This window comes from Nelumbo nucifera, chromosome 7 (genome assembly GCF_055504915.1).
Source record: "Nelumbo nucifera cultivar China Antique chromosome 7, China Antique-T2T, whole genome shotgun sequence".
Lineage (NCBI taxonomy): Eukaryota > Viridiplantae > Streptophyta > Magnoliopsida > Proteales > Nelumbonaceae > Nelumbo > Nelumbo nucifera.
Genome location: NC_142655.1, coordinates 8,369,001 through 8,394,047, shown reverse-complemented (window position 1 = coordinate 8,394,047; position 25,047 = coordinate 8,369,001). Strand labels below are relative to the sequence as shown.

The following is a 25,047-nucleotide window of genomic DNA, read 5'->3' as shown; positions in this document are numbered from 1 at the left end:
TTAACCTTGACATCAGCATGACTTCATGATGACATCTACAAAACAGAAAAAAAAATGTTTCCTAATTGGGTCGAGTAAGGAGTTTCCTATTTATCACACGGAGGGATGATGTGGCCACTTACTACATTCATCACATATTCAATTCAGTCCCATTCATTACAACTTCAAACAGAAACATCCACCACATCAGCAAAACTATGTTGTTTCTGTTCATATTACAGTTTTTTTTTTTGGTAAACACCTCCGTTAGTTGCCCATCACCATCATCATCTAAGTCATATTGTCTTAACTATATCCTATTTTGTCATTCCGTTCTATTCAGTGTCATATCCATTGTTAATTATTAAATTATGAGTGCTTGAATCATTTCTTATTATATCCGTCCAAAGTCCTTTCGGTTTGCCCCTAGCTCTTTTAATGCCTTAAAATTGTAACAGATCAGTTATCTTAATAGATACCACTGACGGTCTTCTATGCACATGAATAAATCATCTTAATCTACTTTCTCTCATTTTAATTATCATCTACATACTCTTTACTTATCCATGTTTTCATTTTTTATCAAAGATTTGTTCGGAATTGAAAGATTCAATCATTGGGCTAGACAGTTTTTAATGAAATTAATCAACTAAGTCAATAGTTTTCAGTTTTCACGGGAATGATGGCTACACTTTGAGGACTGGTGACCCCTTCAATTACCGGTTCAACCATCTGGCCCAAGACGATTGTCCAGATTCCAAACATTGCTCTCGGATTTGCAAGTAGTTATGGCATGAGAGATGCCAACAAATCAATCTGCATGGGTCAAATTTACCCGAGGCCTAGAGAAGCACTGAAGCAGATAGTGCAATATGAAAAATCCACAACTTACCAAAAAGAAGAAAGATGAACACAAAACCCTATAATCAGTTTTTTTAGTGTTTCCAACATGTAAGTTTTTTTTTTTTTTTCTGTGTCCTTGGTTGTTTTGGGCAGATAGAATGAAAGAATGTTGTTTAGACAGGTTTTACATTCATATTCTGCAATTCTATCCAATCAAGATGATAAAAAGGAAGGGAAATGTAGGGATACCCAAAAAAAAGTGGATGAGTTTTAACTGGACTCCATGAAACCCATCAGACGTGAGGCCTACCAAAAAGAAAAAGATACAGCAATAAGAACAGCATAATGATGTTTCAGGAATGAGTTTTAACGGCCTAGGCCGCCTCGTTACTTTCTCAACTTCACATGGCTGGTGAAAATCAAATTCAAATCATTGAACCCTTGGCAACAAATATTCTCGAGTGAGTTATCAGTTAGAAAAGAGTTGGTCATGAGCGTTGTACCGACACTTCAGCCATGAATCCTTTCAAGTTCCATCCATAAAGTAGGATAATGGGTTTCAGTTTCTTTGATTACCATCATATAAAGGAAGAATCATCGAAGGATATCAATCTCTATGTTGCCAATCAGCAGCTTCACCACAACAAAATGAGCGGGAAAAACAAAAAAGAAAAAGAAAAAAAAAAGACAACTATATTCCTTCTGAAAAGATCCTATATATTCGTATCTAGTTGATGTATTTCAAAATCAGAATTTTATTTATTTATTTATTTACCGCTTTGGTAATTGGTATTGAAATTGAGCTGAATAATGGCCCGCTGTAATAAATATTAATGATGAGGATGAGAGGAAGAGAGATGGAAAACTCTTAAAATGCCTGAATAAAATGAAATCCAATTACTCAACCCACCTTTCCATTTCTGAAACTTCCCTCCGTTTTGTAAGAATTATAATAAGGCCTTATTCCTTTGCTGGGAAGTTGTTTATTTGGGTAAATACATTTATCTATGTTCTTTTACCAGGAAAATGTTTATTGGGTAAGTGAGGCAATTTTCCAAAAGCCCCTTGACTTTGTGTATTTGTAGGGGCATTTTAGCCCCACATGGCTTAGCCAATTTTTTGCCAACTGACGGGTGGTTCAGTTGGTTTGTTAGCTGGTTAGCTCCAGCATAGGCGCGAATTCAATAACCACAAAGGCCACAACCACCAACTTTGTTAGCTGGTTAGCTCCAGCATAGACACGAATTCAATTCCCACAATCACCAAATACCAAATTATCAAACGGAAAGTTCACATTCCATGGGCCTTACACTTCCGGCAAAAGAACACAAGGAAGTGGGTCAACTCCCCCCCCCCCCCCACACACGCATGCACCCCTTACCAACAAACGAACAGGCCCTAATAGTAACCTAAGTATCTGCTGCAGTTAATAAGGTCTCCGGCTATAGTTACCACATCTTGGCGTAAAAGTAACTGAGAAGCCAGAGTTGCAAAGGAGACCATTGCAATCTGCTGCAAAGGTGAGAATACTCCAAGGAAGCGTCAGACCGTCCCCCCAACAAAAGTCTGATAAGTAATTCTGCATCACTTTCTAGTTTCAACTATGGCTGAAGAAATTCCAAGAGAGCCGGCAAAACAGGGCTTTCTAACAAAGCAATGGCTTCAGTTATCAAAGCAGGGTTGGAATACAGGGGCATAGCACGAGCAGAGAGCAATTCCCCACGATGTATTTGGTGTTTCAGGGGGTTAAAAGCCTGGTCGATGTCACATGATATGATACACACCAATACGTTGATTCATTTTTAACGTTGCTGTAAAATACCACTGAAAGTAGGAGCAGTTTAATGATGGGAAAAAAAGGGCCCAAAGGCCAAAAGCCTAATGACCACATTGCCCAGCCTACTTTAAACAACACGACAAACAGTTACAGAACATTTCTTAATTTGTGATGGTGTACTTGTTGGGCCTCATCCAGATTCCAGATCTCGTTGGAGCTCGTGAGTTGGTTCTCATGATGCATGAGAATGGAACTGAACCAATTATCAGATCGCATGATGTCTGAACTTTCAGAACATTCCTTCACTCTCAGCGAACCAGAATTCAGGCTCTTTACGCCCCAAATGCCAACAAAGTAGACATGGGAACTCTTCCATATCTGCATATTGGATAACTTTTTTTAATAGATGCATATGAGAACTTGGACCAAGTCCACTAGGATACCGTACGCTACTCGTTGCATTTTCTAAATTTTAGTATTTCTCGTCCAATATCCAAAATCAACCTTAGTTTTGATAATATCTGTAGATGCAAAGCTCAAAATTCAACTCATAATTATCATCACCATCATCTAAGCCTTGATCCTAGTCCAACTATATGGAATCAGCTTAGAGTTTTCAACTCACATGAACACGATACGAACTGAACTGATTCCTTTCCCTCTTTCTGCACGATATTTGGAAAAACCAAACTTGTAGATAAGTATGCAGGTATCTCAACATTCCCAAATGGTAACAGAACAATCAAAATTCAAACCAAAATAAATAGAGCTCAATCACAAGGAGGGGGCAGAGAATATATATTCAAAAAAAAAAAAGAAAAAAAAAAGACTACAAAAGACAACTAGCCTCTTCAATGCCCCCCTAAACAATCTTTTTTCTAATTTTCCTTTGAAGGAGCTTGAATGGGCAATGGCTCAAGTTATTGGAGGACAAGGTAGTTGGACCCTAAAGGAATAACACATGGAAAAAAGGAAAACAAAGAACCTGCAATTTGCTATTTAAGAAGGCCAATCTTGTGTACATGAAAACGAAGGATCAGTGCTCCAAAACTACACCACTCCTGTGTTTTGCCTAAAAAAATTGCAGAGCCGCAGCGAGATGCCTTGTGGAATCTGTACCTTCTAGTTTAATCTCACAGTCTGCCTTGCCTTGATCATTCGCTTAAGTGCAGCGAGCCAGAAATTGCATTCATCCCACTCACTTGTTGTCAAAAGAACCTAATTGCATACATGGGCATTCAATAATGAGGAAGAGAACCCTCTAGGAAACCTTTCCAAACATTCATAAGGTACTTACCTGGATTTGTAAAGCAGTACTGTAATCCCCATTGTCCAAAGCCTGGCAAAGCTGAACAAGCCTATCAGCAGCATTTTTAGATATATCTCCACTATTAAGCTTTGCAAACAGTGCTCCGAATTTCTTTGAGTTGTCTTCAATTTCCCTCTTCTTAGCTGGGTTTGCACGTGAACCTCCCATTGCTTCTGATGTCTCATTGAAAAGTCTTGTCAATGTTGTAATGACAGGTTTCTGATGGGCTGCAGCAATCGATGTAAAAGTTAAAAGTTAGAATGGATAAATGCATGTTTCATAGGAACAACCTTTGTGGAAGATGAACCATAGAAAGAATATACTTTTTGTAGTAAGATGCTTTTGCACTCAGCAAATCAGGACAATATGTTTCCACTCGAAAAACCAAAATTTACAAGCATAAAAGAGTAAAAAAAAAAAGAGAGAGAACACTAACCATCATGACAGAACAGATAGCAAGACACTCTGAATAAGATCAGTCAACTAATCTCAATCATCAACATTATGTGCCAAGATTTCATCTAATCTAGACCATCCAAATACCAATCAACGCAAAGAGTTGTGCTATTAAAGTGAGAGCACATGTGCCGTGACCAGTCACAGCACACATTTGTGACCCCTCAATGAAACACAGAGAAGTCAATGATGGAAATGTTTCATGGCATCACATGAGCTGTGTTTCATTTTCATCATTGGTGTGCCTATGTTTCATTGGGAGATCGCAAGGGAGTGCTGCGACCATTGTCACAGCAGATGTTAACTCTATCAAGGTGATCTCCTAAGATCAGTGAATTCATCTCAACCATTTAAGTAAATCTAACAATAACTTGGGTATATTCTGTCCAATTCTAGCAGTACTATGGAGTGAATATTTTCACTATATGTTTATTTATCTTCTTGGACCATTGCACTGGTTCAAATGCTATAAAAAGCTAGTATAAAATGTTTTAATTCCATATTTTGTAAGGCTTTTCAGATGCCCCATATTCAAATAGCTAGATAATGTCGAATATAAAGTACAATGGATTGCAAGTCCACAATTATTCCTGCTCTGCATAAGTCTTAATTGTCTAAATTGATTTTTCACATTTTTTAGTGTTTAGCTTTTTTTTGGTATTTAACGCAACACAAACTTTAAGGTAGGTGGTAACAGGTAGTGGGACTTCAATCTAAATGTTCATTTTTTTTGTCGCACCTTTGCCATTTAACTTTTTGCTAAGCTATCCAATTAAAGACTCTGAGGGTGAGCCCTGGCACAATGGTTAGATTGTTCTATTGTAACCTGGGTGGCCAGGGTTCAAATCTTAGAAACAGCCTCTCTGTATAGCTGCAGGGGTAAGGCTGTATACATCTGTCCCTCCCCAGAGCCCACATTGGCAGTAGCCTCATGCACTGGGCTGCCCTTTTATCTGAAATAAGAAAGTAATAGAATTTGGGGTGGGAGTGGATGGGGTGGAGGGGTGGGGGAGAGGTAAGTGCTAGACCCCCCAAACTAGGGGGATCCTTGGAGATTACCCTATCACCCTGTCAACAAATTTCAACTTTGACCAGCTTAAATGCCATATCTTACATCCGGGTGGCAGAAATGTTGCAGGTCATGTCAGGATGCTCACTAAATTCAAAGATGTAAACAGATTTTAGCTTACCAGGTACATTTGATGTATCAACTGTCTGCACTGTAGGAGCTGGTGCTGCAGGCACAGGGGCTGATTGTACCTGTGCGGGCTGAGTGGGACTTGTTGGTTGCATTGCTGTCGTCATAGGTTTTTGTACAAACCCTGAACTGCTCACTGGCATAAATCCACTCGGTGTAGGTGTAGGTGCAACAACTTGAGGTAATTTATTACTAGGAACTGAACCTAGTTGAGCTGGAAAGGATCCAAGTGAACCAGTAACAGGTGGGCCATGCTGATAAGTAGGGCTACCAGTTCCCTGCAATTAATATGACAAGGAAATCAGTACACCAGATCTTTCTAGTTGAGAAACATGTCCAAAATATTGAATTTGAGAAGAATGGCAGATGTACAGACAGGATACAGCTGCGAACCCAAAGTGGGATGCTGATACTGTTCCACATTTCGCACCACGGGAGGTGTTGCAGGAACAAAGGGCCTCACTGCAGGTTGAGTGGGAACAAGAGGGGGAGAAAAGTTGGCCTGAAAATCAATGGAAGAAAATAAAAGAATCAACAAATTAGGAACTCTGACTGGTAAAGTACATTTTGTAGTTCAGTAACAAATTAACAATGCATACACAAAGACAATAGTATATCTGTAAAGCATTTATAGTTATACAGCACATGTATTGCAGGGGATGACATACATTGATTTGATAGCATGGAGTTCAAGTGGGTTGAAAAGAAGAAGGGTGCATGCAGATAGTCGTGCAGCCAAAGAATACAAACCAGGCTAACAGGAAAATTATATAAGATGACTACAAAGCTAGCAATATTATATGGATCAGAGTATTGGGTAGTCAAGAAGCAACACATTCAAAGAATAAGTGTGGTCTGTGGTGGACCTCGGATATGCAAAAGTTGAGATGAAAGAGTGTGGCATCTGGAAAACCACCAAAAATGACAGAAATATAAATGAGTATGTTTTTTTTTATGAATGAATATAAATGAGTATGTTAATGTAATGGAAGCCTAATCAGCCTGACTAATTGATGATAAAATAAAAGTAGGCTAAGATGGTTTGGACATACGAATAGAAGACAACCTAATTGGCCTGTACAAAAATAACTGACATCTTGCAACTTAAAGGTGTATCTCAGAAAGTGCTTGGTTTGAAGTAGTGAGAAATGATGTCAGTGCTCACAAAATCAATGGATATGGCCCATGGTACAATGTAATGGCAAAACAAAATTCAAGTAGCCAACCCCATACAATTGGAACAAAATACAGTCAAGAAGTTCAAGTGCATGTAACTTCATCAGTGGAATAACTGAAACAAAAAGACTCTTCAAAGGAGGAGAGTCACTAATATACTCGTTATTATTCAACCAATACTTGAAAAACTAAGATGAAGAAGCTCAATGTAGAAATAAAAAAGCATAACACAACTACAGTGTTTCTGAAGAAGAAAGTATTAATGCTTAGTTACTTTCTGAAAGGAAGATACCTGAGGTGGCTGAGGTGCTTGTGATGGGAGAAATATCTGTGGTGGTTGTGCAGGCTGATATGGGGTAGGAGCAACATATCCTCCTCCATATGAAGCACCAAGAGGTTGTTGATAGTTTTCACCATAGGTACTAGCAGGGATGTTCTGCTGCAGCTGTGTATGTGTTTTATCCTAGTAAAGAAGATAAAGGAAAAATCAGAAAATGCTCAAAACTCATTATTGGCTGCAAGTTACCTGCATTTCAGCTGACCTGATAATACTGTTGAGATCCACCAGCTACGCCAAAACTGGGTTGTTCAGAACCATATATAGGCTCTGGCTGTGGTTGAGTGTTTTCATAAGGCACTGTCTGAGGTACCTCTTTCTCTGCAAATAAAGGTATGGCAAGATCATCAACTCACAGTTGCAGGTATCACCTAAATATTTTTCTCAAGAAGAAATGAATATAGTGCACCATCAAAATTAATGCATTGCTTCTGACACAACTTATAAAAATGATAAAGCATAGAAGACAAACAAGATACAGAGTAGGAGTAATACTGCTCTACAAATGAAAAAACAAAAACAGTCATTTTATCATTCACTTAATGAGAGGTATTTTCAGACAAGAAGACAAATAAACAAAAAGGGGAAAAACTGTTGGTTGAACTGAATAAGAGGTATCTTCAGACAACAAGACAAATAAACAGAAGGGAAAAAACTTGTTGGTTGAACTATTAACAAATGGGAAAAGAATCCATTCCTAGATCTTATCTCAATTGTCTCCAGGTGCATAGCCAACTTTGACACCAAAGATACTTTAAAATAACATATGTTGTATGGTCCCATTCTGCTGGGTTTGTGGATTTAAGTGAATAAGCTCTTCAAGTTTCCTCTGGTAATGAAGTGGTTTGGTTTCCCCAGTTCCAGCAAGGTAAATTACAGGGAAGTTAATAATCCTGTTTATGTCCATTCTCAGCTCAATCACCCCCCCCTTTCTTCTAACAGGGATGATAAAAGAGCAGAGAAGATTGACACCCATGGATGCTTCATGTGAAATCCTTTTATACCAAATTTATAGGAGAATACTGAGAATTTGTTTCCGTGGAAGTGGATCTCATAATCATATAACCCCTCTGAAATTACTCGTTTTTTCCATTTGCACTTGAAATCCAAGAGGAGCGAGGAGCATAAGGAGTGTCCATGCAACACAAGGCCCAAAAACTGTGGAAAATCTCTTGATTCATTGTATCTTCTCCTGGAAAGTATGGATCGACTCTATCCAAGAAACTAAATCATCTTAGACATTAGCCTGGCCAAACAAGGAACTTCAGTAAGAGTAGAATCCTAAAGAAACTTCTATTTGTGATATGTTGGTGTGATGCATATGGAAATATCTCAACAATTAGAAATTTTTCATGGTAAAAAATGTCTACTTTCTATGGGTGTAAGCAAAGTCAAGACTCTAGAGAAAGATCATTTTCTGGACCTTGATTCTAAAGGAGCTTATAGGCTTATTATTTGATCATTTATATAAGAATGGAGAGTTATCATTTACCTACTATTCTCCCATGTGTCTACACTCAGGAACATAATGCTTTCACAACAGAAGTTTACCCTTGTTGACTTTCTATAAAAACATGCTTCCTTATTATTTGAGGAAAGAAAGGGGTATGCCAGCATTTTTTAGGTAAATTGAAAGTTTATTAGAAAAGCATCAATATATACAAGCAGTACAAATAAATAACCCAAAGAGAGGAATGAGATGCAACCTCTCACATAATTAACTCATAAAGACCAAACATCAAATTGATCCCAATTAACCCCTTGCTTGGCTAAAGCACCCACCATTCCACTAGATGATCTTCTAAGCCATTGTATCCTCAAAGTCATGCTGCCAGTTAGCCATTTAAACTTCTTTGTTTCATCTCTATAAGTCCAAATTACAGATTCAGGTTTCTTTAACCATCCCACTACTATCTTGGAATCCCCCCTCAACAATCAGGTTGTCCATGTTCATATCTTTCTTTATCTATATCCCTTGAATTACTGCAAGAAATTCAGCCCTGATCAAGTCCCCCACACCCACTGGGCCCGAAAACAAAGCAACGACATTTGAGTAGATAAGAATTTGAGCTGGTTACTTGTAGATAAGAATTGGTTTGTTTAAGTAGCTTTCAAGGTAGCCTTACGTAGGAATTCAAGTTAAGATTAGAAAATAGTTAATTGGGCATTTAGCAATTTCTGGACTGTAGAGGAGAGTAAATATGTTCAAACCAAGTGAAAATTATGGGGTTTTCCCTAAAAATGTTATGTGCTTGCAAACATGATCTATTTGTTCATGTTATATCAGAACATTTAATTATAAGAATGAAGTAAAATTAAGACCTCTTTTTGAACAAGTTGATTGTCCTTTCCTTCTACCTTCAAAGCAATTGTTGCAGAATATAGGAATAATTTAACCAATGCTTCTTAATATTGTACACAGCAGAATAACAAAAAGAAAGTTTTACCTTCCACAGAGAGAGCAATGCGGTCTCGTAAGATAGCTAGCTCGAAGGATGATGCTTCAGACCCCAAAAGCTTTAAGTATTCCATTGCTGTTTTTAGAAGCCCTTGGCTTGCTAACAGTTCAGCATAGTTCTCAACAAGTTTGGACAGAGATGCACTAAATTGCTTTTGCCCAGTTGCTAAAGCAAGGACAATAGTCTTTTCCATTAAGTCCTACCAACAAAAAAAGAGGATAAACTGTCAATCTGAAGTTGGATCAGAAAGTGTTTCTAGAGACCTGACAAAAGAATATCCACCTGGAGAAGGTCAACATGGGCTTTCCCTTCATGCTCAGCCCTCAGATTCTGAGACCATATTTCCACCGTTTTGTCAATATTCCCAGCACAAATATAGCAAAGAGTTGCAGCTAAAGTGTTCCCCACAAGCATGAGTCTTGAAGCAAGTGTATCACAGAGCAGCGTCCATTCCTCCCTCTGTGCAAACTGTTAAATAATGACAGCCAGATGAAATAAGAAATTCTTGTAAGTCATGTAAGTATCAATGTAATTTGCAGCACAATTACATGTACAATAATGACAATAATATAAAAGTTGGTATTTGCTTTTTTAAAACTAGTATGGATATATGAAAGCAGTTTTATCATTTAAGAGGAGGAACACTCAAAATAGTATTGGTAATATGCTCAAAGCAAAGGAGTGTGGTTGATACTCGATTAGCACGGGGTTCCTTTTCACCTTACCCCAAAGAAAGGTCCTATCCCCCTCACCGATAGCTCAGTGTTATCAGAAAACCAAAAGAAGTATACAAAAATAGAGGTGATCTTTTTTAACCCAGTCCGGCCTGGAAATAACACACCCAACACACATAGTTTATATATGTATATATGATAATGATATGTTCTGAAGGGCTACACAACGGGGAGTAGCCCATCCCCCAACCCAGGTGCAGGCGGGATTTGATCCCAAGTCTCTACTACAACCAGCAGGAGACCTTACCAACCAGCTGCTTGGCACCTTGCATGTGTGTCAATTAATTTATTATACATAATAATTATATATTTGTATAAATTATAACATATGTTTTATGCATATATTATATGTCAAAATATACTATATTAACCAGAGTTCAGCCTGTGAAGAGACTTGACATATCCTATTAGGGTAGCCCTTGTATATTGTACATATGTTTTATTTGGCTTTATTTCTTTCATCCATCTAAGGGCACTTTTGTAATTGTACATAATATATGACTTTTAATATATTAGAGGCCTTTTGGGGGTGTGGTTGACTGATTCATTCAACACCCCTGGAACTGTTCTTTCTGTTCAAACTAGGGATTGACATGGTATCAGAGTAAAGACTGTCAAGAGACTTGAAATATCCTATTAGGGTAGCCCTTGTATATTGTGCATATGGTTTATTTGGCTTTATTTCTTTCAGATACGTAAGGGCACTTTTGTAATTGTACATAATATATGATTTTTAATATATTAGAGGCCTTTTGGGGGTGTGGTCGACTGATTCATTCAACACCCCTGAAACTGTTTTTTCTGTTCAAACTAGGGATTGACATGGTATCAGAGCAGGTCCTACAAACCTATCTTTGATTGAATCTGTTGTTGGGGATTTGAAGGAAGATCCAAGGTTGGTAGATCGACTGTTTTGATCTGTTTAGAAGAGCTCTGGAGACTGTTCTGTTCAGTATGAGTTTTCCTGGGTTGCTCTGGAGCCCTTCTAATCACTATCTTTTTGTTCATAGGAGACTTTAGGGTATTACTATCTTCTTATTATATGTTGATGATATGTTGCTGACCGGAAATGAATGAAGGAATTTGTGAGCTAAAATCCCTTCTTCATAATTCCTTTTACATGGACTTAGGTCCTCTCACTTACTTGTTGGGTCTTGAGGTTCGACGCAGTGATTGATGATGTCATCTGTCAGCAAAAATATGCCACTAATATTGTCAAACTAGCTAACATTGCAGATGATAAGCATGTTGATAGCCCAGTGATTTAAAAGGCGCACCTAGGCGCACAGGCAAGGCGCATTTTAGGGTATGCACTTCGCCCAGGTCCTAGGCACACCCCTTTCAAAAGGCCCTAGGCGTGCGCCTGATGCACCTTGCGCCTTAGCTTAGGCATGCACCATTTTAAAATTTTGCGCTTTTTGCTTTTTTTTAGCCTAATGGTTGGGTGGGGGGCTCCGCCCCCTCCCATGCCCCTCAAGGCAAGCCCGAACAAGTCCATGTTAGGGTCTTAAATTCTTATTTCTCACATAAAAAATAATGATTTTATAACTTTAATTGCCTTTTAAGAAGATATTTTATCCGAGAACCCCCTATTTGCTAATGTTGTTCATTCATTCATTCCAATAAAATATCTTCTTAAAAGGCAATTAAAGTTATAAAATCATTATTTTTTTATGTGAGAAATAAGAATTTAAGACCCTAACATTTGGACTTGTTCGGGCTTGCCTCAAGCGGTGTGATACAAAGGCAACTCATAGAATCAAGAATGCAATATGTTTTACATCACAATAGCTACTTGAAGTAATGCAATTGAGGAAAAAAAGAGCTTGTGGGTTTTGCATGCTAGAAAATGCTTTATATGTTTGCTTTTACTTTTAAATTTTCATTTGAATATGCTTGACATGTTTTTTTAATACGATTTACATGTTATCTTTATGTATTTTAATTTTAGATAATAGGTTTTTAAAACATTTATTTTAAAATTAAGTTTATATTTTTATTAACATTATGTTTAATTGTTTTTAAATTTTTTGCATTTTTTTAATTTTTTGGCTTTTTTTATTTTTTTTACATTTTTATTTTTTAGCATTTTTTTTTGTAATTTTGCGACTTGCTTCAAAAAGGCGCACGCCTCGCCTTGTGCCTCAAGCACAAATTGGCCATTGAGCTTTTTTTGCACCTTGCGCTTTTAAAACATTGTGATAGCCCTTTAGAGCTGAGTATCAAGTTGTCCAAATCAAAAGGCTCATTACAATGCCACTCCATATCTATATCAGTAGCTTGTGGGATCCCTTATTATCTTACTATGACATGACCCAATATCACTCATGTTGTTCAAGTTTTTTTCTATTTGATAGGAAACGGTAACTTTCATTGATGAGATTAAAAAGTACATCTGTCTCCACCCGAGGGATGGCTAGAGAGACCAATAACTAACAATCCTACAAGCAAGCCCAAAATAAAGCCTTCCTATTTACTCCTTGCTTAGTTAAAGCATCACCCATTCCATTTTCTATCTTCTTGCCCATTTAAACTACACCCATAACTCCCTTGCTAAGTTCAAAGTTTCCCTTAGTGGTTGCCTGAAAGACCATGTACCCAAACTTCTTTCTTGCCTCTTAAGTTGTTCAAGTTATAAGTCAGTTTCTTTATGCTCCTCGCCAGCCTCATTTGATTGTGGTTCATCGGGTCATCCGTTATGTTCGTGATACAATTAGTCAAGGTCTCCTCTTCACCCATATAGTTGAGAGCATATGCAGATGCTAATTAGGCTGGTTGCCCAGACACCTGTCATTCTACTACCGGGTGGTGTGCGTTTATGGGTGATTCTCTTATCCCTTGGAAATGCAAGAAACAATAGACCATCTGCAGCTCTTCCACTGAAGCAGAATATAGGGTGTTGTCTTTTGTGTGCAACGCGATAGTCTGGCTCCAATCACTATTTATGGATCTTGGTGTTCATATTCCTACACCCACTCCTCTTTATGTGGATAATACTAGTTCTATCAAGATTGCATCAAATCTTTTGTTTCATGAGGGGACTAAACATATGGAGGTGGATTGTCATTTTATCAAAGACATGTTTCTTGCTAGGTCTATTTCTCTTCCTCATGTAGCCTCCAACATGCAGATTGCTGACATCTTCACTAAGGCTATGACTAGATCCCGACATCTTTTCCTTGTGGGCAAACTAATGCTTATGTCCACGCATCAATTTGAGGGGGAGTGTGAAAGAAACTTGACATATCCTACTAGGGTAGCCCTTGTTGTATATTGTACATATGTTTTATTTGGCTTATTTCTTTCATCCCTGTAAAGGCGCTTTTATAATTTTACATAGTATATGATCTTTAATATATTAGAGGCCTTTTAAGGGTGGGGTTAACTAATTCATTCAACACCCCTGAAATTGTCTTCTTTCTGTTCAAACTAGCGATTAGGACAGAAGTGGAATTATATTTTCTCAGGAAAGAGCATCTAAGAAGTGGATTGCTCCCTCTCTCAAACAAAAGTCTACCACTCTCAAATTTAAGCTTTCTTCTTCAGACATGTGTCTACCCACTCTAAAAAAAAAGTGAGAGTAGTTAATTCCATTTTCACAAAAAAAAAGTGCCAACTTCATCAGACATGTGGCTATCTATCAAAAAATACTCACAACAATAGATGTTGGACCCATATTAATGTGTTTCTTCAATTTCCTAATTCAAATAAAAGACATTATAAAACTTTCGATGGTGTTGGTCCCATTCTTTTAAATGAAATAGGTTGTCAATTACAAATTAAACCTGATTTTATTTTTTTTTAATAAAGGGCAGCCCAGTGCATGAGGCTCCCACCAATGTGGGGTCTCAAACACAAAATGATGCATAGGTGTAGTTGCCCCATACTTTATGGAACTATGGGAGCCATCCTCTAGTGTAGATATGCATTAAATCTAATGTATTTAACAACTTAGACCCAAAGACCGGCCCAGCCTGGCCCAGGCACATACAGACCTGGGCTCAGTCTTATATTTCAGACCTGGGCCCAAGATATAACCCTTGTCACAAGTGCTAAGCCTGGTTTGGCCCCTGATCACTGCCACCAAATACAGAGTTTTGAGAATAGAAAAGGATGCTGATTAGAGCACATCCCAGTTTTGTTTGTTTGTTTGTGTGTGTGTGTGTCGCAGAAAGTACATCCCAGTTAAAAGACATAAGATATCCTTGTCTTGTAAACATAGAATTAAATAAATTGGGGTGCTTTTGTCTTTCAGAACATATACTTTAGATTAAGAATTAGAAGCTTCTTGTTTTATCAAAAATGGGATGTGCCAAAATCATTCCCCTTAGATTTCAAATAATCAACATCAAAGCAGTATGCAGTTGCCACACAGTCCAATGCAGTATTCAGAGTTCAATGAGTTGCCTAGAAAAACTATACAATCACTGACAAAGGATTGGACATACAAATGAAAGCCAAAAAAATAAAACACTACTTAGCTCTACTTTTCCTTTTATGTATTTCAACAACTTACAGTGCAAAGCAAGGCAAGTGTTTCTTTCCAGGAGCTCAAGGGTCGGGTGTTTACAAGAGTTGCAAGATCATTGTTCACCATTGCAGCAACAATCTGAACATATAAAAATTTTTCATGTAATAAGGATTCCATGAAAATGGGCGTGAATTCATTACCATTAACAAATTGTATGTTCTAATACTACATCCATGCCATTAATTCACCAGGAAAGAATTGAGATGTTAACTACCTTCAAGTAAGAGGAATGGCTCCTTTTCAGGTATTGATCACGTGTGCTCTCCCACAGAGAAGGACTACCCACATGAGCAATAACTAAAGCATCAGCCATTCTATTTGCTGATATACACAGGGTAACTGCTTCCTTGTAATCTCCGACAACCAAAGCACGCTGAATACCATCTTCAACTGAAGGGTCAATGTCCGCTACCACTCCATCAAAATCTTCTTGCAGTTGCTCCCCATTAGGCACTGCACTACCTTCAACTACAAAGTTCTTACCAGAAGGTGATTGAGATGGATCTGTCTTGGGGCTTTGAAGATTGTTAAAGAAGTCTTCAGCATTATCCATAGAGAATATACCAACATCATTGTCTCCATCTAGTCCAGTTTTATTTGTTGACTTCTCATCAAGACTCACAGCATTTATTTGCTGGGAAAGCTCATCCTGTACATTATCATTTCCTTCGGTGTGTATGCTGAATCCAAGGTGAGTGAGTAGCTTCGTCCTTGCTGTCCCTTCCTCCTCAAACATGACCTTCAATAAGCCCCATGTTTCTCTATCATCCTCAGATCTTCTCCAGACAATACATGGTACAAAAGCATTGACAAACAGAAATTATTGAGTCAAATGATGCTTGTAATGTAGAGAATAGAAGCACTTTATACTGAATTTATTTATACGGATAACCTACTCAGACTCCTGAGATTTCTTCTCACATAAAGTTCTTAAAGAAGATTTTTCTCCATTTTGAATAGCAGCTTCAAATTCAGTAGAGCGGCTCACCAAGCTTCGTTCAGTGACCAAATTATGCACATAAACCTGAGTTAAAAACAAAGGAAATGTGCTGAGAATTTCCGGTTATCAGTATTGAAGGCAGACAATAGAAGCAGGACAACCAATTAGAGGGATAAGCTACCTGAGAATTTCCGGTTTGGACACCTGTACTTGATGGACCCAGGTGAAATGAAACAAACTTCCCTCCAAAACCAAAAGAGGCCCCAACTGGACGTTTCAACCACTTAGGAGCTCTCAAATGCGCTGCAGAGAGAATACAAATAAAGCATATAAAGAATTTTTATTGGAAACAGTAACTTTCATTCATTAATTAATAAATATACTAACAAGCACCCCAAAAAGGAGCACTGAACCCCACAACCTAGTCCACTATTACAGTGCTGCCAAAAAACTCAGCCATGACGCAAATCAACAGTCATGCCACAGGAAAATAAAAAAAGTGGAAACTAGGAATGCATACAGAAAGAAAGAAAGAAAGAAAGGAACACAGGGCATATAGCCCATAAGAGGAAAATCCAGAAAATAAAAACAGTGAAAAAGCGTATCAAGATTTTGAACTTTTTATATTTAGCAATACAAAAAAAAAGAAATCAGGAAATAAGCATAACTGCATGAGGCACCAGATGTCAACCACAGTATAGATAATGCATTCAAGTTTTGCAATAAGAGATTCTAGCATACTTCACAGGTATAAGAGTTCAGTATATCTCATAGTAAGTAATAAGCGAATTTTTACCACTTAATGGTTTTGTATAAACAGACAATTCTTCCTAACCTCAGAATTATTTGTGTATTTATGTGCAACATAGATTCATGAAAGCATTATGCAACAGAACGTCAGAACCTAAAAAAGAGGTTCACATTTCACCATTTTTTTCAGTTCTGTATAAATCTAAATCCATGATTTTTGCCAAAGGAGATTTTAGAACTTATAAAACATCAAAAAAATATATTTTCTATTGTGAAGAAAAGTCTTCTTCAAATACAGGAAGGAGAGAGGAAGGAAAACAATTGGAAGGTGGATCAGGAAACTGACATATGAGGAGATAAATAACAGTCATATGAGGAAAAGAATCTGATTGTGTTAATCTTTTTTTTTTTTTTTATAGGAAACGGTAGCTTTCAGTGATGAAGTGGAGTTAAATAAAGAGTACAAATATCACCACCCAAAGGATGGTTGGAGAAGCCAAAACAATATTAGCCTTACAAACAAGCCCAAAACAAAGCCTCCCTATTAACTCCTTGCTTAGCTAAAGCATCATCCATTTCATTTGCTCACAATTTCTCTTAGTGGCTGTCTGATTGTGTGTTTATCTTCATTCTTGACCTTGCTGTAATGTTGGATTTGACTAATGGTGCAAAACTTTGAAGGAGACAAGCACTAAGGGGAAAAAGGATTTCTCTTGAGAGATAAGATTTCTATTGCTAAATCTACATTTTTCTAGTCTTCTGATTCATTTACTGTCTCTGCAAAACTCCAGAAGATACCCAAAAGGATTAATTAACCTCAAAGAAGTTCACCTCAGGCATATGTGGTGAGGAAGAAGAGATAATAAAGACATTATTCACAGGGTCAAAGATTCCAACAATAAGGTAATTCACATGATAAGAATAGGGTTCACAAAAATCTGTAGTATGGCAGGAGATGGCTCACAATATCAACAATATTTGGCGAAATTTCCCCATTTGCTAGGTGGTGATACAAGATCTTCTAGGAATCTTTTTTTCAAATGTCCCTGATATTTTGCCGATAGTTGGCAATATTTCAGATTTCATTGTAGACTATATATTTAAAGTTTACAATTTTAGAATATTATTAGAAACTTCTCAAAAGATCTAGTAGAAAATTGGTAATTGGATAATTGGCTTACTACTTTGATATGCTTCATTTACTAAGTCACCATAATACAAAAGAAAAAGAAAAATGCATATAATTACAAAAAAGTATTCTCAATCTAATCAAAACATATAGTAACAATAAAGACAAAACTTAAAATGGCAAGTAATTAACATATATAAAGAAAAGAATATGGCTAAAGACCAAAAGGGAGACAAAGATAAAATACCTATTATAGTCTCTTAATTTTTTTTCCTATTTGATTTATACAATTATTTACTATGGTTTTTTGAGCCTTAAATGTGCAATTATATTTCTTCTAATGATCTCTTGATGGTTTATTTACTAATTCCATGTTTTTGGAAAACTTTACTGATTTTTTAGATTTTCCAAATATCTTAATGAAAATTAGCAAAATTTCTCCAACTCTGCATGATGAAATGTTCATCAATATCGAAATTACATACCATTGGCAAGACAAACAAAACAAGGACGGTAGCACTTAGGTTGCATGAAAGACAATTTAGTCACAATGATGCAAAATTGGTACAATAACTAGAAATCATGGTCATTATCAGATGGAAAATACATTACCTGCGCCAAAAGCACCTTCACCAACAGCCAATTTGCTGCAGGCCTGCACCAAGATCAAGAAGTATGAGCATGAAATAATGATTATAATCAAGGATGCTTGCAAGAAACAACCCTCAGAAAACCAGAGGAATACTAGTTTTCAGTTGAAGGCAACATAACTAATAAAATGCACCAAAACAAAGAAGCAAGAATTACGTTAGAGAAAGGGCATATAAGATGGAGGTTTAAGTTGGTCATGCATGACAGAGATCCTAACTTGGGGGTCAATGGCCAAAATGTAAGAAATAAGTATATGGAACCAAAATTTTTTCTCTCTCCAAATAGGCAAAATGTTTGAAAAACTATTCTTCATTTGCCAGTATAATTTTACTTAAAACAGTTGAGAACTGCCCCTAAAGATTAGAAAACCCATTTTCCAATATGGAAACAAGAATCATTGAAGACCAAGTAGACCAGTCACGCTGCACCAAGACAGCCTATGAAAACCATACAAAGAAGAATCTTCTACAAGGATGTCAGTTACAAAAACAATAACAAAAAAAGAAAAACACAATACCTCAACATTATAGATACCAATTTTTCCATCAAAGGATGAGGTTGATATTATTCCTGGTATCTTAGGATACCAGTGGACATCGAAATTCCAGTTGGTGCCTGCTGGCAATTCAGACACAATCTGCATAAATTGAGAACAGAAAGAAGCACTGCAAAATAAGAAATATTGTGGGAAAACCACACATCCCAATCATATTATGAAAGAGGAGATTGAAATCAAAATAAGCCCAATAGGACTGTAAAAATAAAAATCTACTTATGCTGACTAAAATATTTCCCTACCTCTCCTGTAACTGTGTCCCAGCAAATGGTCCGATTATCTTTAGCACAAGTAAGCAAGTACAAACTGTCACTAGGACACCATGACATTGCTATCACACCTGGCACAGCCAATAAAGAGAACCAAAGATGAAACAGCCAATACCAAACAATACAACTTTTTTTGTGGATGGGCTAGCAAAGCAGGGGATTAATAGAGAACAAGCTTTTCGGGGCTCAGGTCCAATGAAGAACTTGTATAACGTGTTTTATTTGGGTGGTTAGGGGTACTAGGCCAGATCAAGGGGCTCTTTCAGACACACTCCTATGTAAGTACCATCTTTTTTTAACGGAATTAATAAAATTAAAGCTATACATCAAAATAAAATCAATCCAACTTTTTATGTTGAGCAAAAGTCTATGTGGTATTATTAACATCTAAGAAAGAGAAGAGACTAGTTCTGCAATGATAGCAAGAAAACCTAAATAATAAGACAGGGAAAATATGCAATAGATGCATAACACAGAATGTAAAGATGTAGCACATAAATAGAAAACTTGTTCAAGTGAAGGCTGTCAAGAATAATAGCAGGATAAAGTTTAAAAGTGTAGTCCACACCTTAACTGAGAGAAAACTTGTTCACTGAGAGAAACTGAATCAAAAGAAGAACCCCCTACCACAACCATTCAGTACTACTACACAACTCAAGATAACAATAACCATGTGTAAAAACAAACAAATGATCATTACACTCCTCTTCCTACCACATTACAGACCATCACTCACCATTCCAACACAAACATCACCCAGAAAACCCAACCCACCCAAAACAAAACTCCAACTTCTAAATCTCTACCAATCTCTAATTGCTTCATTTCTCCAATTCCTACTAAACATCTTTCACCCGCCTACACCCTTAATATGTTCTAAAACTCCATCCCCTCTCCCCAAACTTGTAAGAAAGTTCTCTCCTGCTTCCCCCATGAACATCTCTTTCCCTTTCTCATGTATCTTATAATAGGCTAACAATATTGGTAACACTCCTACAATGATGATAGTTTGGGGGAATATATGTATAGGGATTCTGAATTGATATTTGTGTTAAAGCTGCCCTTTGTTGTCACTATCTTTCCAAATAATAAATTGTCCTATCTAATAAATCTTCTATATTGCCACTTCTCTCTCAAAGAGATTTCAAACAAAAAAAGGGAGTATATTCTATGCTTTTGGCATCGGGTTATTTTTCAGCTGCATCTCTAGCTGATATCTGAAAGGTGTGGATTTTTTCTTTTTTTTTTTGGGTGGTGGGGGGGTGAGGGGATAAATTCTGGAATAGGCTTTGGCTCTTTGATGGCAATTCATTTATCTTTTATTATGGCCATTTGATCAAAAAATCCTAACTTACATATTCCCAAAAAAAATCAAGTGATGGAAATAAAATCCAAAAAAGAAAAAGAAAAGGCAAGAAAACAAATATAACATCAACAAATTAAGAAAAAAACAATGTATAATGAACTAAAGAAATTAAAGCAAAATTCAACCATCAAATAATTACAATTAGTACCCTAATTTTCTAAAACCCAAGGAGACACACCAAGGATTCCCAATCACAAAATAAAGTTATCAAAACATAGCAACAGCCGTATTATTATAAACAGTCTAACTTGTAAATCATGCCCACCATACTAGCATTTAACAAAAGGAGAAATGAAGCATTATCATGTTAGATAGCATACCACGAGTGTGCCCAACAAATTCTTTTGATGGTGATATTGGGTTCCTCATATCCCACAACTGTTATAAATATCATAAAAAGATTACTTAGACTAAAATCGATAATATTTATAAGATAAGACTATGATAATAGGACCAAAATCCTAAATAATAAGACATATATTTGTACCCTTAGAGAAGGTGAACTGTCATCATCAGATGCAACAACAAGCTGAGTTGCAATATCAGGATTCCATTGTAAAACAGAGCTTCGCCTTCTACTTGAATCTGACAAACTGTCAGAAACAGAAAATCCATGTCTAAATACACAACTCACCATGAAGATTCATTACCAAAAAAGTGCATAGAACATCTTACATCAAGCATAAACAACTTACGTTATAACTGGCTTCTGCCGCCTTAAGTCCCACACCACTGAAAATGGTAGAAAAACATTCACTCTCAGATAAACAATGTGCAAATTCTAAATAGGTTTTTAAAATATTCTGGAAAAATAAATATATATTCATTGTCCACCTGTCGTCCCATTATGTGAAGTGGATGCAAGTATATGCTGAACCTTGTCATTCCATGATAAGAAAGAAACATCACTTTGAGCACCAGAACCAACACCCTGAAAAAGTTTTCACAGATTAAATGCTGCAAATATCTCAAAAGAAACAGGATTGCATAGTGGAAACTCAAGTCAACTAAACATAGCCTTATCCCAATCCCTAACTATTGGGATCAGCCACATGAGTCCTGTTTCAAGTTTCAAAGTTCCACTTTATGTTGAAATACTATTCAGGATTTGTGATCATAAAGGTCTTGTGAAAGCTTTGTGCCTACCACCAACATAGCAAAATCCTCCTTTACAATGTAAAAGATAAAGTAAAATACAAAAATTGTTACTTCCCTTGTACACCATCACATGTGCCAATTTTTTTTTTTTTTTTGATAGTTCTCCTGTACCAGCTATTTCTTTATTGAGTTCCTGTTACTTTCTCAAAAAATAAAAAATGATGCATATCAATTTATGACTAAAGCACCAAGAAATTGTGAGACTCCAAAGTGGGATATCACTGAAGATATAGGCCAGTTTACAAACAATTTTGAGTATGTTCTGGACCCTGTCCAATTGTACTTGTAAGCAGTAATACAGCCACAGGAAGGAAATAGGACAAAAAACAGCTTAAGTTCCAGCACAACTTCAAATATATATTAATCATATCTGGATATATTTAGATAATTAAACTCAACATTAACAACTCACAAATTGAAACACCTGGAAAAAAGTAGCCATTTTATATTTTAAGCATTTGAAAGGACTGCTTTGCTATGGACAGTTTGGGAGGAAAGAAACAACAGAACTTTCAATGATAAAGAGAGGGATGAGGATTCTGTTTGGGATTTCTTGCTAAACAGGGCTATTAATTGGGCTAAAGTATCGGACCTTTTTTAACAATTCTCTTCAGCTGACTTGTGGAGAAACTGGGAAGTGATTGCAAATTCCTCTTCTGTTAAGAACAAATAGGTTTTGCTTGGAAGGCCCCTGAAGAAGGCTTTATCAAGCTAAACTTTGATGGTATCTGCCCCGGGCCCCCGGCAATCCCAGGCCTTCTGGTATTGGAGGTGTGTTTAGGAATACAGAGGGTCAGGTTGTCACCTTGTTTTCTGGCCCAATCAGAGTGGGGGATGCTGTCAATGCAAAGGTCCAAGCAGTTTAAAAAGCACAGCTGGAAAAAGATTTCAACTTCATGAAATTGGTCATATAAGGTGGCTATGAGAAGACTTAAGTGGCTGAAAGAGCCAGAGACTGTAGTGTGGTGATATATGAGGACAATGAGAAGATTTAAGTGGCTAGCCTCCAATTTAACAGTTAGAGTTCAGTGGGAAAGGAGATCAGCTAATGTGATGGCAGACCTTTTAGCCAAGCAAGGGGTGCATAGGGATCAATTATTCTGGGCTCAGTTGTAACTTTGCTTTGTTTCAGAGGCCTCTCCGTGAGAACTCTATCATGTACCTTATGTTGGTCCATATTAATTATTGTTAATAAATCACTTTATTACTTATCAAAAAAAGGACCATGATGAAGTTTCACTTACATTTAGAGCCAAGGAACTCTACATACCTTGAGAGATGGGAAATGAATGGGTTCTACTGGTTTTGTCAAATCCCAAATGGAGATTTCACCCCCATCAGCCCCAGAAGCAAGTAGATTTGGTGTGATACTGTTGAACTCCAAACCAAGAACCTGTGCTTACATAATATTTCATTACAACATCGGTTGTTCCACAGAAAATATCATCATCAAATTTCTAAGAGAGGAAAGAAACTATACAATCAGGGTGAAGAAAAAGCACAAACAATAAGGAAACTTACAGATCCTGTGTGCTTATTAAGACGACTAACAAGAGCCCCTTCAATTTCATCTTGGCTGCAAAGAAATCAAATCATCATAAGTCTAACTAAACTGCACATCTGCTTCTGATGTTTTTTTTGAGACAAGGTAAAGTACAATATAAATGATGTGAAAAAACATGTACTACAAGCTTCTGTACACAGGGATTTTGCAATCACTGCCCGTGCAGTCCTACACCCCAAAAATCTGCTTCTGATAGTTTACAGACAATGCATAATTTATGGAAACAGAAACCATTGTTTCGCTATCAGAAAATTTTATCTTCTTATTAAAAGAAAGTTCATATGTTCGTCCAAGATGGGCTTATCCAACTTGCCAACATGCAACTAAAGCTACAATTCAATGAAAAAAAGTAGGTTTCTACAGTGTTTCCTAATGGGTTCCGTTTTTAGGGGGTTTGAAATATACTTTTCCCAAATGATTATGTCCAATGTGCCCTCCAACAACACCAATTCCCCGTTATTTGTCAATAGTGCAGCTTCAGTTTCCAATTATTTCATCTAATTGGTCAGTTTAAAATGTCATGTGACCAGAGTATGCTCCCAAGAGGACAAAAGTAGAATAAAAACAATATCAAAATAATGAAAGGGGGAAGGTAGCAATTATAGTAAGTAATGAAAATGACAGTAGAATATTAGATTTCTATGATCTTATCACTTAAGAGATTTCAATTTGTCAAGGAAACCACCAAAAGAGAACCCTGATAGCATACAGATGACAACCAATAAAAATCTCATCTTATTGATCAAAAAATAAATAAAAATTGCATCTTGTTCTAATTTGACGCATAACCAGACATCTACGGAGAGATCATAAGCTCTCTGTGAATTACCAATTCTACTCGATCCTCGAAGCAGATGATATAACAAATAGCAAGTGTACAATCCGACTTGGTGGAGAAAATACAAAATATTCAGGTAAATAAAACCAATCGAATTGAATTCAACGAATGCAAGAAAGAAACAAATACCGCATTAGAATGAGAGGATTCCAAATGCTGATATGCCCATCGACGAGGCCTCCGGCAACAAGCCCGAGGGCAAATTCCTCGGTTCCGGATCCAGCCTTACTCCATGAAAGCCTATTAAACCGTTCGCTGCTCGGGCACTCACCGACGAGCGGGAGCTCCTGATCGTCCGACTGGAAATCAAGCTTGAATATCTCGAGATTCGCAGACGAACTAAACGATAGATCTACCGCCCCGGCCATGGTCCCCGCCGCGAGGTAAGGCGACTCCGGCGAGAAGGCGACGGAAGCCGATCTGTTAACGCTCTTTATACACGCCATGGCGTGAGTTACAGAGAAAACCAAGATCCTACAATCCGCACCTCCTTGGTAGAGATAATTCGGCACAGATCTGTAGATCGAAACCCGAAGCCTCTTTGAATTAGGGCTCAATTTAGGGCTTTCTCTTGTTCAGTGTCTTCGTCTTCCTTGATTGGAAGATTGGATCGTAGAGACAAAATGGTGGAAATGAGAGGGAAAAAAAGCGGTCTCTTTTTCTGTCTGTCTGTCTGTCTCTCTCTCTCTCTCTCTCTTGTATTTGTTTCTGTGCGTGCAGGAACTGGGAAGAAAAAATTCGGATTTGGGTCTACCGGCGAAACTGGTTCGAGCCGGTTTATATAAGCATAGAACGGGGACTGAGGGGCGGAAGCTCAGTACGATAATGCTCAAGCTAGAGAGAGATGGTGGTGCCTGGTCGCGGGTGACACATTTCGACTAATGTAACGGTTAATAACTCCGCTGGGTAATTGGGTATAAACGGCGAATTTTAATCGAATCAAACAAGTTTTGAATTCGAATTCGAAACTCGATCCGAATTCAATTTGATGTGACGACTATTGAAAAAATTTTGATTCAATTGAACA

General features: G+C 37.2%; 1 protein-coding gene across 1 annotated transcript; it reads right to left on the bottom strand.

The window, feature by feature from the left end:
- Positions 1-3,274: 3,274 nt before the first annotated feature.
- Positions 3,275-24,809, bottom strand: LOC104613418 (protein transport protein SEC31 homolog B-like). Its single transcript, XM_010281221.3, has 22 exons — positions 24,150-24,809; positions 23,140-23,194; positions 22,889-23,011; positions 21,295-21,391; positions 21,156-21,192; positions 20,948-21,053; positions 20,781-20,838; positions 19,068-19,165; positions 18,787-18,906; positions 18,231-18,273; positions 15,921-16,042; positions 15,696-15,823; positions 15,014-15,575; positions 14,785-14,877; positions 9,817-10,002; positions 9,523-9,733; positions 7,281-7,396; positions 7,031-7,201; positions 5,939-6,064; positions 5,555-5,840; positions 3,897-4,135; positions 3,275-3,817 (listed from the first exon to the last, which is right to left on the bottom strand). Exons 1-22 carry the CDS (start codon positions 24,464-24,466, stop codon positions 3,722-3,724), a joined length of 3,390 nt encoding a protein of 1,129 aa, XP_010279523.1. The 5' UTR covers positions 24,467-24,809; the 3' UTR covers positions 3,275-3,721.
- Positions 24,810-25,047: the final 238 nt, after the last annotated feature.

Coding starts and splice junctions, on each gene's coding strand:
- LOC104613418 (XM_010281221.3), bottom strand. CDS start 24,466: ATGGCGTGTATAAAGAGCGTTAACAGATCGGCTTCCGTCGCCTTCTCG. Junction 15,576..15,695: donor AAGAAATCTCAGGAGTCTGA/GTAGGTTATCCG, acceptor TGTCTGGAGAAG/ATCTGAGGATGATAGAGAAA. Junction 6,065..7,030: donor AAGCACCTCAGCCACCTCAG/GTATCTTCCTTT, acceptor ATTGATTTTCAG/GCCAACTTTTCTCCCCCTCT.